The sequence below is a fragment of the Musa acuminata genome, chromosome BXJ1-3, assembly GCF_036884655.1.
Source record: "Musa acuminata AAA Group cultivar baxijiao chromosome BXJ1-3, Cavendish_Baxijiao_AAA, whole genome shotgun sequence".
In the NCBI taxonomy this organism is placed as follows: domain Eukaryota; kingdom Viridiplantae; phylum Streptophyta; class Magnoliopsida; order Zingiberales; family Musaceae; genus Musa; species Musa acuminata.
Window position 1 is genome coordinate 28278818 of NC_088329.1, and position 14284 is coordinate 28293101.

The following is a 14284-nucleotide window of genomic DNA, read 5'->3' on the forward strand; positions in this document are numbered from 1 at the left end:
GGAGCACCATCTTGCGGGGGCATGATAGTAGATGAGATTTCTCTAACTGTTTGAAGAAATCTCTCTACTCTGTTGAGGGAAATCCTCTAACCTGTTGAGGAAAATTCTTCCTTCTAACCTGTATAAAAGGAAGGGGATATGTTAATAACAATCAACTTCTTCTACAACTTATTTATCTATTTATTTTCTAACACTTTGTACAATTGACGACAACTTTTGTGCATAGTTGTCTTTGTTTGATTGATCTTCTTGCTGTGATACTTGAAATTGATTATTATATGATTTGAAGCTACTATATTGTGATTTGCATCACGTTGCTTTGTGCACATAAATAGATTGATATGCGAGGCATATTAATTTGGAAGAAGTACCATGAAAGGAAGTGATTGCTCAAGTGGAATTAAAAATATAGTGAAGCAGATCCATCACCCTCTCTCATTCTACTTCATCGAGGAAGACCTGCCGTTTACAGGCAGGTTGATAGAGGTAAAATAATCAGATCGAATTCATGGCAAACCACACAAGTCTCTCCTGATCATCAGTGGACTTGCAGAATATCAACTCTCTCGGGAAAACCTCCATCATCTGGATGATAGAGGTAGAATAACCAGATCGAATTCATGGCAAACCACACAAGTCTCTCCTGATCATCATCAGTGGACTTGCAGAATATGATCAAAGCTCACCCTGAATACTGGGGAGAAAGTGACACCTGAATTCGACCGATGTGACCCTGCATGCCTTGTCTGCTTTAATGGGCAAAAATCTGCAACAAAGCGATTCAAGAAAGCTGAAACAAGCGCCAGTAACGAGCTCTCCAGGCGCGCCAGCAGCTGACATTGGAGCACATGGAGATCCAGAACGGGGCTGGGGAAGGACCCAGGATGGTGTGAAAGTGAATCTAACCGCAAGAAAGGGGGAAAGACCTGGGTGGAGTGATCATAACCTGCCATTGTTGCTGTCTAATGGTATGGCGGCTACATCGGAACGCATGCATGAACTGGCACGAGCCACCATGAAGAAGCGTGAAAATTAACAGATCAAGCCATGTGTTTCTGCCGGCATTAGCAGACTTGTCTATTCCCTTGTGGGGGCTCAGCATAAGCTTAATTCCTCTCTGCGTTTGTGAAAGGTGAAAGGCCATGGCCGAAGACAAGATCAAACTGTGCATCTATATATGTAACTCAAGAAGTTACTTTGCCATTTACAGGAAAAGAGAAGAGATTCTTTCTTGGAGGTCGCAGGACAGAGAGAAAAAGAATACAAGAATCAGCCAGATTAGCCATTTCAAGGACACCTCACGTTTCTTCCTGGTCCTCCGTAATAGAAATAGTTCCCCCAGACGCCATTAACTCCACCTTGGATGGTGTAGCAGTTTGGATGGTCAGCCAGGAGTCTGAGGTTAGAGGACAATGGGATCAAACTGTTGTCCCAGTCGACAAGTTGCAGATTGCGGAAGTAGGAAGCCCGGCGGAAACCTTCTGCGGCGAAATGGCCGCTGCCCATCTGGGTTGATGTGTGGTACCCCGATGACCGGGTGTTGACGATCTCTCCGCCAAACTGCACCATGTTTGCGTGCACAGCCAGGTGACTGAATAAGAAGGTAGGCCAGTAGCCCACCAGCACGCCTGCTCCCATCTCCAGCCACCAATGTCCATGCTTCGGGTCCTAATGGTGTTGCATGAGTTGATTGAGTGAAATTACATATATTAAATTTGATCAATAATTCATTAGTCGAAGTGTTCTTACATTGAATTGGTGTCCACCGTGATATATGTTATTCTCAATAGTAATTTAACTAAAACTCGTTGTCTTTGTATAGTTTCTTACATAATTTTTTTCAGGATGTTGTCATCTCCAAAATAACTAGCAAGAGAAGTACTTAATTACCTTCCACACGAGAAGATCAATGTCGAATTGGCCACCGTCTAGTGCAGATATTGGTGAGATTGCTGCTCCAATGGCGATCTTATTATTTGTTTGGACAAAGCCTGAGCACAAGAGATTGTAGCAGCCTGTCTCCTGATACGCATCACTCTACACATCAAGAGATCATCACCGACTATTTATTACTCAATACCTTAACATCTTAGCAATATAAGCAGTCATCTTCGTTTTGATATGTCCCTTGTCTATGTCTAGGGGCACTCACCGTCCAATATGTGAAAAATCTGGGCCTGCTATCTCCATAAAGCTGAGGACTAACCTGAGAAAATGTACATAGATGGATCGAAGTTTTCCTAAGAAAAGAAAGAGTGTAGAACGAAGGGTTCGTAATGAAGAGTAGAGAAAGATCATATGGATGATAGTTGAGGGAAACAATATGTTAGAGCAGATTTTGATTCGTATTCGACAATGCAATCACACCTAACCTACTACATGGAATCTAAGCTATAAACAAATCCAATATACATCTGGATTACCTGCCATCCAGCTTCGATGGTGTTAAGATCATTGCCGAAAGAGCCAGAGATTACCCACATCTGAGACAAGCTGAACTCGGATACGCTTGTCACTCTCGGTGCCCACACGCTAAGGCTAGCTTTTGCACCGTAATACTGAGCTCCCATGACATAACCAACTGCATGCTGCACCAATGCACGACGGTATGAGTGTCTGCATGGAGAAAGAGACGGAAACAACAGCTCGGAAGCAAGCTTATGAAACGAAGGTGTTTGATCTATTAGAGAAAGGCACAAGGTTAATTAGAGGACTGTTTGGACTATGCCACCTCATCTTGGTTCCCTTTCTGAAGTTTTCTGTAGATGCACATGGAGGATCTTTCATGTTACGATTCATGAATCAAGTGCACATAGGGACGAAGGGAAGAGGACGCTGTTGCCTACACAGGACGTAGGGAGGAAGAAGACTGTTGCATAACTCCTAGTGCGATCCATGAATAAAGAGAGTGCCTCTTGTCGTTCTCGAAGGGTACTGGACCTATAATGTAAGAAAAGCAAGCGATAAAGAGCTCCTTATGGGAAGGACAATTAATGCTTGGCTTGGTGGGGAAAATGGTGGGAAGATACGAACGGAGAAGGTAAGAAATAATCAATTATAACCAGTGGAGAGTTTCTCCTTGGTAAGAGGAAAGAAAGAAAGAAAGAAAGAAAGGAGACTTGAGTGATGAGATTACGAAGGCAACCATAGATTAATTCAAGCTAACCTCGTGGCCAGTGCTTCTCGAATCACGACGCAATCTGCCTGCAGCCGGCTTCCGCCCAAACCCCTGAATGGAGCTGGCTCTCAGTATGTCTTCTCGTGACGCCCTCCGAATCGGCACCGATCCTTGGGGACACGACTCGCCGGAGATTGTCCACGCCTGGAACTTGGCGTCCAGTAGTGTGCTGCTCGAGTTGTTGCCTTTTGGTCTCTCAGGTGGATCCTGCAACCAAAAGCTCTCTAAGATCAGCACTGGCCTGATCGATCAGTTTGACGGGTCATACAGAGAAGATCTCACACGCACCGACGGTCTCTGGCCTCGTAGCTTCGGATGATCGAATGCTGGCTGGAGATGCGATGGAACACAGTCTATAAGATCACCGTCAGGACTCTGCAAGCACGACAGGTGAGCATTGCGGAATTCGGTCAGGAAGCAGGGAGAAGATACAAGGGAGAGTAAAATAGATGCCTTAATCGTCCTGACAGCAGGCTTGTTCACCCTCTTCAGATGGGCTCTGATGCTCCTATGCTTCGCTCGTATCTCATCCCTGGGATCGAGTGTTGTGCTATTGATCGCGGCTGCCGAGTTGGAAGCAAGGAGAAGACAAGCAAGGAAAAACGAAATGATTCGATAAGCTTTGGCGCAGCTAGAAGCCATGCCCGGGGAATTTTGGAGCTGCGATCCTTCTTCTAGAGCTGTCTGCATCTGTGGACATCGGCGTGGTTGTCTTCTTCTTGCGTGATCGATCAATGGCCTCTCTCGCGAGCTATAAAAAAACTCCCCATGGCTGCTTGGTTTTACTCCAAACGACACCAAATTCTCACTTCCAAGCGGACACCTCCATCCAACACTTGGATCCTAAAAAAATCCCAAACCCCATGTTTCCTCCCTCATGTGGCCCCTCACTCTTACCACCTCCCACCTCTCACCTCCCCTTCCCTCTTCACCTCTCAGTCTGCTTCAAATGCCACGGAAATGGGCTCTGACAAGGAAAACTTTTGGAGAATGAGGTTAGCTGGATGGCTGTTGAAAGGTGAAGGAACGGAGGAGATCTTCCCCAACGGTAGACCTGTCTCTTCTTTTCGTACAGCTTCGCTCACGATACAGGGCCTTGGTGACTACGCCAGCAAGCTTTATCTTTTCCTCTTCTTTTGGTTGGTGTATATACATATTGGGCATCTCAAGTGCGTGTCCTTGTGGTTGGACTTCCCATTTCAGTTCCCTAGATGTTCTTTGGCATCGCAACAAACCAAACCTGCTCCTATTTATTTGTTTTCTAATTACATAACCTTAGTGACTGAGCAGTCCTTTGCACTCTATATATACTCCCAGCTTGAGTGCCAAGATTGCAGATTTGATAGAACTCGAGATAGATTTAGGTGCACAAAGTTCATCTCAAAAAAAAAAAGAAAAAGAAGATGCTTCTTTTTTCTGTATTGCTGATTCGATCAACCTCCAGAAAATTCAGCATGGGAAAGGAGTGAGAGCGAGACTTGAGTCACTCTACACTGTGTCCAAGAAATTTCAAGTTGTGAGTATATAATATGAATTTTTACCACTGCTTTCGAGGAAAGAGAAAAAAGAATATGGCATTTACCATTGTTAAAAACTTGATTATGTACTAAACCAGAGTGATGCAGAGAAAATTATTGTTTTGGACAAATCTTGACCCAGCCTTTGTTTATATCATGTGACGTGATTGTGTCATCTTGACATTGACCCGTGAGTGTTGATGCTCATTTTCTCGTGTATTATTACTGCAATCGATCGATCGATCGTACCCATTGGGAGATTATAGTTTGCAGGAATTATCAAAGCACAGACTGGATAAACAAACCATTCTAAAACACATGAAAATGTTTTATCATTTTCACGGGCTCAGTCAGACTCGAACTCGATTGAATCAATTTTGTCTCATCGAGTTAATGACCAAAACATTAAAAATTGCAGTTCATCTTATCCTCTCTATATATAATTTGGGTTTGTCTCACTTAATGTGTTCTCTCTCTGTGTTTAAGATTCTTGGGATAGGAAATCGGGGAGTGTGTAGACCCCATCTACAGTGCTCGAACACGCAAAAAGCTAGTGTGAGGGTCCCACGTCTGTTCCAAGTCCATTATCGAGGCCTCCGGCCATTATGTTGGCCACTTCCATCCCTTCGTAACCGTGCTTCTTCATCATGTTCTTCCCCTCCCACAAAGCCGACTCATCGCTTTGCAGCGTTCGAAAGGAGGGAGCACCACCTGAGATGCATTGCCCCACACGGATCCACTCTCGTCGATCATCTCAGTCCAAGCAACTTTCCAGATTACCCAGCTCACCAAAAGATTCTAAGCACCTCAAGAAGAAGACAAATTAAGGTGATCCAAAGATCATCATGATCTCCTTCTTTTTGCCGAGTGCTTGAATATAAACAAAGACAACGCATTTGTTACCGAGAAAGATTCTAATGTCACAAAAGTATGGGCATAATTTGTTTCCGATTGCAAGATTGTAGATACAATTTTTCGAAAAAAATTGTTGTATTGTCTACGAGCTCAGTAGCCTGACAACACCTACTCAATAAGAGAAAATAAATAAATACAGAAAAAAATAAATAAAAGAATCATATTCGTTTTTATTGAAGATTATAAAATTAATTAAAGATTCATAAGAAAAAAATATTATTTATTATATGAAATAAAATAATTATATTATTCAAAGAGAAACATTATATTTTTATTTTATTTTATTCTTTTATCTAGATTAAAACAATTGTAATAGAGAATGAATCGGCAAATCAAACTCTTCTTATGTGTGAGTCTTGCAAGATCATAGTTATGTGTTTTGTTTTTATTTTTTTGGAAATAATTACATAGTATTCGAGTTTGATACTTAATTTTTTTTATTTTTTTTTCATCGTTTTTTTAAAAAAAATAATTTTATTCTTTATTATTAAAAAAATTTCCTTTAGTCTTAAAAAGAGGTGGACAACACTCTACTTACATGCAGTCTGCTCATAAATGCGATTCTCAACGAGTTGAAAATTGATACACATCCACGGCTTTTGCAGTGACTCGTATGGGTCGCGCACATGGGCTGCTCCATCCATCTCAGTTTGACATCGTCCCCCTCCTGCAATTTGGCAGAGATCGGCGTAGATACCTAAGATAAAAAGAAAGAAAACGAAATAGTGGCAAGCACCATGTACGGTAATGATCGGACAAAGGCCAGCATGAGAAAGAAAGGTTGCCCTTTCTTCTTTTGACTCTCTTTTGCATTAAACTGTCAAATCCGTTGCCTAACATACTCCAGTGATTCGCCTGTTCAGGAAAAGCATGGAAGGAATGCACTGAAGAAGAATAAGAAGAAGAAGAAGAAGAAGAAGAAGAGAGAAAACAAAGAGCAAATTCGTATCGGTGACTGATTTATTATAAGACTCTGCTCACTTGCGAGATTTGACTTGCATACGCTGGAGATTCTTCGGTGGAATTGATTCAAACACAGCAGCCGCAGCACCATCTAAAGTCCACAAAGAGACCAGACGGGTTCCGAATGCTTCTTGGTATCTTCCGTGTTGCTCCTATGCAAGATTGTTCTCTTCCGTTTGCTTCTCGTCCCGTCGTGTCGATCTGTGAGTTGACGACGAGATCCATTTTTCACTTTTCAACCGCGACGGGAGAGGACGAAAAGAGACATCAAACACACGTCAGGCGGGACTCTTCCATGATTTGTCCGTCGGTGAGAGAAAGCCACAATTACTGCCAGCCGTGAGGGTTACTCTAACAAAGCCCAGCCAGCCCAGGTTGAGCCCGCCGTCGGAAGAGGACCAATTGCTTGGGTGCGCGTATTGGCTCAACCATGCCATTAAGGCAATTAAGTGGGGATTGGGCACAAGTCAGTTCCCATTCGGTCCATGTCGGCATGATTGAGTTCACCTGATTGAGTACACCTGATCCGCAATCAGGTGCGCGGTGGCTCGCACCCGTGTCAAACGTCAGATGTGTATGGATAAATGGAACAATAGCTTGCATTCTTTTAAGGTTGGTTGTTGAGATGGCTCTTCTTCGTTTTCGCTACCCTCTGTCACTTCCCCTCTCCTCTCTCTCTTCCTCTTCTCCCGCCCATGGCTGCAGGCGTTTTAGGTGCGCCGCGGGCAACCAGGCTCTCTTCTCTGTCGATGCCACGAAGGTATTCCCCTCCCTCCTCCTCTCTCTACGTGCACCACACCATCGCACGACCTCTCTGTCCACTTCTCATCTTCCCTTTTAGCTGTTTGTTTTGTTTCTTGGGTGCTCCTTATTCGAGGTTAGTTAACGCTGGCGGTTGATTTCTTGAATGGTCTGCCATCTTTGGCGCCTGGATGCCCATCATGGTCTGTTCCAATTAATCCCCCATTTTCGACATGTTCTGGTTTTGCTTCTTGTTGTGGCGATTATTGTTATGGCCCCCTTGATACGGTTCGTTGTTGTTGTTTAAACGCTTGGGAAGTCGGTAGCCCCATTTGAGAAAGGATGCTGCAGGCTGTTTTAGGTGCTAATTTTCGATCATTTGTATTTTGAATTGACACATAAAATGGCTGCGGTGATGATTTAGTTAGAGAATTATTAGATCATCTCGAGTAGATGAACGATTTAATTGATCTGTCTCGGTCAGATTATTCTGAAGGTGAGATGGCACCGACTAATTTCTTCCATTTCTCGTTACACCAATGTGTCAGACCATGAAGGATTTGGAACATATACTTGATCCAGTGATTGCTTCTGGACTTCTCAACGATGCTACTAAATGTGCAGAATGTTAAGTTTTGTGCTCGAGTGCAAGCAGGTTGAAAATTGTCATCCTTCTCTTTGGAATAATAATACTTGAGCGAATTCACAAACCGTGTTCTGACCAACCTATTGTCAAATGCTTCATATAAATATATCTCCTGACAAATTCACATTGCTTTTCATACTTAAGCCTATGCTAGTTCTTTAACGGTCAGAGAAGGTGGACAAATCCAGTGTGGCATATGCTCCAGAGTTAGATAAGTTGGACTTGTTTCTACAGAGGGATGTCATATATTCCTGTGTGCCAACTGTCATAAGATTGATTCTTCCCTTGCTTCATTGAATAGCACAATGGTGCTCCCAAAAAAAATTCATTGTCGGGATATGATTATTGATGGCTATGTAAAACATGTGATATGTTCTCTTGGAATATAATGATTCATAGGTTTACAAAATAGGGTAGATTGAATATACAAGAAGGCTGTTCAGCTAGATGCCTGAGAGAGATACTTTTCATGGAATTCTGTCATTGATGAATTAAGCAAGGAGACTTGAGAGCTGTAAGGAAGCTGTTTGATCAAATTCCTCCAGTGAAAGATAAAGACACTCGTGGAATCATGCTTAGTGGGGTATGCAGATTGAGATCATATCTATTTTCTCATTATTGAGATTTTAGAGCTGTTCTACAGGAATTAGATTAATTGGAATTTTTTATCAAATGACATGTTTGATGCAATGATATTTAAATTAGAAGCTAATGCAGACTGTGTGTCTTCCCATACATAAAAATGTTATTGTTTGAGACATTGTCTGCTATATTCATCTAGTCATGTGATATCAAATATAATGATAGTGCAGTTGTATAGGTTATCAATCATGAAGAAGCTGACACAGACTATGTGTCTTCCCGTACATAAAAGTGATATTTTTTGAGACATTGTTTGCACTTTGCAATATCCATCTAGTCTTATGATATCGAATTTTATGATAGTGCAGTTGTATAATTTATCAAAATTTACTTGAATTACATATAATGGTTATCCTGCTAATTTTCTTACTTGATATTTCTAGTTTCTTATCAGATTTCAAAATTCAATCATATCTTTATAAAACTATGTCTTCATATTCTGAATTTGCAGCTTGTGTTGGAAGTCAAGGAAAAACTTGAAAGAGAGCATCCAAATCTCCCAGTTGGAAAAAATGGAAGGGATGATGAAGATATGATCCTTTGGTTTTTGAAGGACCGAAAGTTTTCTGTTGAAGAAGCTGTCATGAAATTGACGAAAGCTATTGTAATCAGCATTTCCTTCAAATTATGGATAATTGATTGAATCTCCTCAGTTTTATAAATAAATATGTCAGACATGCTTGATAGCTATTACTCCTGGTGATATATTTGTAAAATGAATCCTGTCTAAAGTTCTTTTTTCAGTGGGTATTAGAAAAAATATGTTTGGGTAAGAAGAAATTATTCGTTATTGAATAATAAACCATGATTGTTGTGCAAGTGGTATTAACAAGAAACAAATGCGCTAATATTTATCTGGTGGAATAATGATAACTGTCCTAGTTGCTGATTTTAATTTTTCATTTTGTGAACTATTGAGTTATATTATTAGGCGGTACATGAATGTAAGCGAATTTTACAACCTTCCATTATGTTAGTTCACTTTAACCCTGTGATAGATTAGGATTCCCATTTATATATATAGAGGCATTTACCACTTGGAAATGTGAAATTTTAGCGTCAATTTGATGTTCATCCAAAGCAGGGTCTGCCGTACCGAACCGTACCGCCCGGTATGGGTGGTACGTACCAGTCCGACAGTTTGTCGGTACGCGGATCGTCTGTTACCGGTCCGAGTGCACTGTAGCACTATAGCAGTGCTACATTACTTGGCACACCTGGGTGTATCGCTCGGTATACCGTACCGTACCGGTACTGAGCCCAGGTCGAAATACCGGTACGGTACGGTATTGCGAACCTTGATCCAAAGTACAAGTTGGACTTGATTTGTCATTATGGAATAATTTTGAAATCTTTTAACTTCTTTTTAGATTTTGGAGCTATTTTGTACTTCGAACATTTATTCAATTTTAGACCTTTTCATTTCAGAAATGGCATGAAGACTTTGGCGTTTCAGATTTGTGTGAAGAATCTGTGAAGAGTGTGTATGGAACTGGCAAAGCTTATGTACATGACTTTCTTGACAACAATGGCAGACCAGTATTAGTGGTGGTGGCATCCAAGCATTTTCCTGCGGTAGGAAATACTAGGGTACTGATTATAAAATCAGTGAAATTTTTTCTCTTTACTCATGCATAAGCTCTATTATGATTGCCATATCATGATGCTTCATGTAAATACTTGTTGCCGTGTAGGACTTAATTTTTAATATATTGGAGTTAAAATATATTTTGATGGTTGAACATGCCAAAGCTAGAATGTTAAATTAAATAAATCATAACTTTCACATCTTGGACCATAAACTTATAAAACAGATTTAAATACCAGCCAGAGATTGGTCCATTGTCAGATCAGCACAGGACAAAATACCATGGTTTGCCACTAGCAAAATAATATTTAAAATGTCATTTGTTGGTATTACTTCCATATAGTCAGAATATCATATACCAATATAGATGGGACCCATAAATATCAGATAGGACTATTCAGTTTCTGAGTGCTTGATATAAATTACAAATAGAATATTATACAAAAAATAAGTTCAACTCCAATATAACATTTCTAGATGGTGGGCTTTGATGTTATGGTGAGTTTTCTCCTTTGCGATCAGAGTGACTAAGGTTTGAACCATCGGAACAATTTCTTTTTTTACAGGGGTAAGATTGCGTACATCAGACCATCTTCTTTTTACTAATTTAACATTGACAAGCATAATCTCTTTTACAGAAAATATTATTATGTCATCACGATGAAAACAATATGTAGTGTCAAAAACATTGCTTAGCTTGGCCCTTTATTGATGACATGTCAGCATGCTATGGGCAGGTTTTATGTCTAATATCACAAGCTAAGCAGGGACAAAGAAGTGCTGAGGCACACACATGACATGATGAAGTGATGAACATATTACCAAATTGGCACTTTGAGATAATGGCCTCCGTGCATTGACATGGCTGGCATGCAAAACCTTTTAGTTGGTGTTAGAGGTGTCCCTGGGTACAGTATCCATTCAAATATTCTTGAATTAGGTTTGGCAAAGATGACATTTGATAGGAAAAGCTTAATCATTCTGAAAATTATGCTCTTTACTGGAGCCTGTACAATCATTGATGTTTACTCTATGCTTCTTGGCTTGCATGCATTTGTATCAGACTAGAGTAGCAATATTGGTTTTTATGTCTAAATTTTGTTGGTATTTAAGTTTGCATTTCTAGACTTGAGTAACCTGTACGGCTTTTGTGTTAATTTCTTCCTAACTTGTCATATTCTGTAGATGAAGTTGTATGGTGAACGAGAATGAAATATCTGTTCTGGTTTAGAGTAACAAAAAGTCAGTTATGTGGTGTCAGCCAATTATTAATTTCAACTGATATAGTTTAAAATTTGTAGTAGATTATACCAAAGCTTGATTGATAACTCGCATAATCTTCTTCTGAGCTGTCATAATGTTGCAGTTGCTCATTTCTTGCATTTGACATATTGGTCCCTTCGAACTTATTAAACTACCCTTTTCTGTGTGAGAATTTCTTCCACACTACTAGTACTTGATGCAATATTTAAATAGAGTGTTTTCAAATGAATTGTTGGAAAACATCATTTTGTTTCGATATATGTTTTACCAAAGTGTATTAAGCTGGTTGTAGAGTAGAAAGGAAGCAAAATGTAAAAGAGGAGAAAAAGCTGAAAATGTGGGGGAAAGGTTGAACTAGTGATAGAAGAAATGTAAGAAGCAGAAAGAAACATAGGAAGTACTTTCTGATGACTAGAGTATCCTATTCTGACAATTGGAACTAATGAACTAAAGGGAAGGACTCCACGTAAAATGTTGTCAACTAAGAAACCTGACAATTCTTGCATACGGTATTAACTTGTGTAAAATGATTCATTGTCGCAATGGATATTATCTGTAATGTGTTTCTTTTCTTGTGCACAAGACTGTAAATTTCACTAATCATATTCATGAAAGTGAAGCCTTGTCTTCATTGCTTATCCTTTTAACTTGTGTAACTGTTGAAGGCAAATTAATACATTGTGGCCTACCTGCCTCTTTTTTAAATCAAAGGTTGCTTCCTTCAGGAGCACGATTACTGATGTACAAGTAATAATTTGTCCACAGAAACAGGAACCTATTGAGGATGAAAAACTTTGTGTCTATCTCATTGAGACTGCATTAAATAAACTTCCTCCTGGGACTGAAGAAATTCTGGGCATATTTGATCTGAGAGGCTTCCTTGTAGAGAACGGGGATGTTCAATTTTTGAAGTTCTTGGTAACTTATGCAAGCTGCTGCTGCCCCTTTCTGCTGGTTAAAGTTGTGAAGTTCCTTAAATTATGTCATTGTTGATGTATCTAGACTACTTGCATTTAGAAAATAGGTAAAAGATTAATATTTTTTCCTATGACCCAACAGAAATACAAACTATATCTGACATTTGCTTGCACACTTCAAACATTAGATTAGTACTCCTCTACATGCATATTTAATACTAAAATGAGTGGTGCAAATACTCCCATATGCAAACCTCACTGTTAAAAATACACAATAAAAATGCAGATGGAAGTTTTAGGATGGGTCTTTTGGGCTTTCTTTTAATGTTATTGCAGATTTTCTTCAGGAGACATGATTGTTTAGTTTTTGAAATGAGTAAGAATATGTCATAGGAGATTGTTGAGTTTAAGAGGTCATTGTAATAGAATATGTATGACCACAAGCTAACATGCGTCCATGTCTTTGTGGTGGATAGTCATCTTTGGACTAATTAAAATGTTTGATGTATTTACCTCTTTAATATACCGATATTCCTTGATGTAGATAAACAGGTGCAATGGTATTATTCTGCCTTGACACAATAAACCCATCTAGATTAAAATTAATTCGAAGGTATTCTCGTAACTGATATAATTACTGCTGAAACCTGCAGTTATCACCTTACTCAGAGATGTTTTCAGACGTCTTTTTTACTTTGATATTGGCTCAGCTAAAGAAATGCATGTGTATTATCTACTTTTGTGTTAGTGGAACCTATATACATACATATGCTAAATTTGTTCAGGAAAGATCATTTATTATTGCATTCATTGTGTCAACAGATGGATGTTTTCTACTATTACTACCCGAGGAGGCTGGGGCAGGTGCTCTTTGTAGATGCCCCTTTCGTGTTTCAGCCCATTTGGCAGCTTGTTAAGCCTTTGATGAGGTCGTATGCCTCGCTGGTGAGCCTTTTGTCTGGGCCAGAAATTTAATGTGCTATGGGACACGTATTCTAAATTCGATTAGATAGGAACTTTCCAAATTGATGCTTCGTTGAAGATTGCTTTGCTGATATCTTTATTTCTTTCCTAATTCTCCAAGGTGAGGTTTTGTGACATGGAGACAGTGAGGAAGGAGTATTTTACAGAATCCACGGTGCCAACGGACTTTAAAGATTGAGCTTCCAGTGTCTCATGGACGGACTACTGTAAGTCTTTACCGTCTCCAAGACCTTACCATCTGGTGTTACAAACCGGCCAATTCCTTTATGGAAATTAAGAAAATAAAATAGAGAGAGAGAGAGAGAGAGAGAGAGCATATATATATATATATATATATATATATATATATATATATATATATATATATCAGTAATCGACCTTTGTATCTGTTTGTTGATGGAGGCGACCCCACAAGTCTGATGACAGAAGAGACGCAAAAACAAATTTTTTGCCATCAATTTCTCTAAAGGTTTCAAGTGATTATTATCACTCTTGGTGACTGGAACCCGTAGCTTCAATCTTCCAATCATCTTGCCGTGAGGCATCGTGGTGACCGGAACCCATAGTATCAACCCGCAGCTGACTCCCACCGCTCGCCACCGAGCGGTTAGGACTCGCCGTCTCGAGAAAATTGTGACCAAGACGAAGAGATAGTGAGGGCTCACAGAGCAAACGGTATAGTGGGAGGAGGAGCAAACGCGGATGTCAAATCCAAATCCAAACCAAAAGCCAATTCCTTATCCTCGACCTGGCAACGTCTCGTTTTCTTCCGCTTTGACATTCGACCTCTCGTTTTGCCGCTAAACTCCCCGTACGCCAACTTCCATGGATGGTAGCCCATCCAAACAAAACAGTTGGGTTTCGGTTCAGGCCGGGCCGGATTGTGCTGTCGTTATATTTATGTAGAGGGGAAAAGTAGGATCCCGTCAG

The 14284-nt window shown here is 40.1% G+C and overlaps 2 protein-coding genes across 7 annotated transcripts; one reads left to right on the forward strand and one right to left on the reverse strand.

Moving 5' to 3' along the window:
* Positions 1-1155: 1155 nt before the first annotated feature.
* LOC103978282 (protein neprosin) lies at positions 1156-4296 on the reverse strand. The gene is made up of 7 exons (XM_009394017.3): positions 3632-4296; positions 3467-3553; positions 3167-3385; positions 2424-2588; positions 2153-2206; positions 1891-2037; positions 1156-1668 (listed from the first exon to the last, which is right to left on the reverse strand). Exons 1-7 carry the CDS (start codon positions 3866-3868, stop codon positions 1288-1290), a joined length of 1290 nt encoding a protein of 429 aa, XP_009392292.2. The 5' UTR covers positions 3869-4296; the 3' UTR covers positions 1156-1287.
* A 2888-nt stretch (positions 4297-7184) lies between these two features.
* LOC135624281 (CRAL-TRIO domain-containing protein C3H8.02-like) lies at positions 7185-13859 on the forward strand. 6 transcript variants are annotated; one of them, XM_065127714.1, is made up of 6 exons: positions 7185-7333; positions 9054-9206; positions 10016-10192; positions 12219-12371; positions 13193-13315; positions 13455-13859. In XM_065127714.1, the coding sequence occupies exons 1-6, from the start codon at positions 7199-7201 to the stop codon at positions 13530-13532; spliced, it is 819 nt and encodes a 272-aa protein (XP_064983786.1). In that variant the 5' UTR covers positions 7185-7198; the 3' UTR covers positions 13533-13859. The 6 variants fall into 6 exon arrangements, with proteins under 6 accessions (XP_064983786.1, XP_064983799.1, XP_064983792.1 ...); XM_065127727.1 differs by having other exon boundaries at positions 10016-10177; XM_065127720.1 differs by having other exon boundaries at positions 10031-10192.
* The last annotated feature ends 425 nt before the right edge of the window (positions 13860-14284 follow it).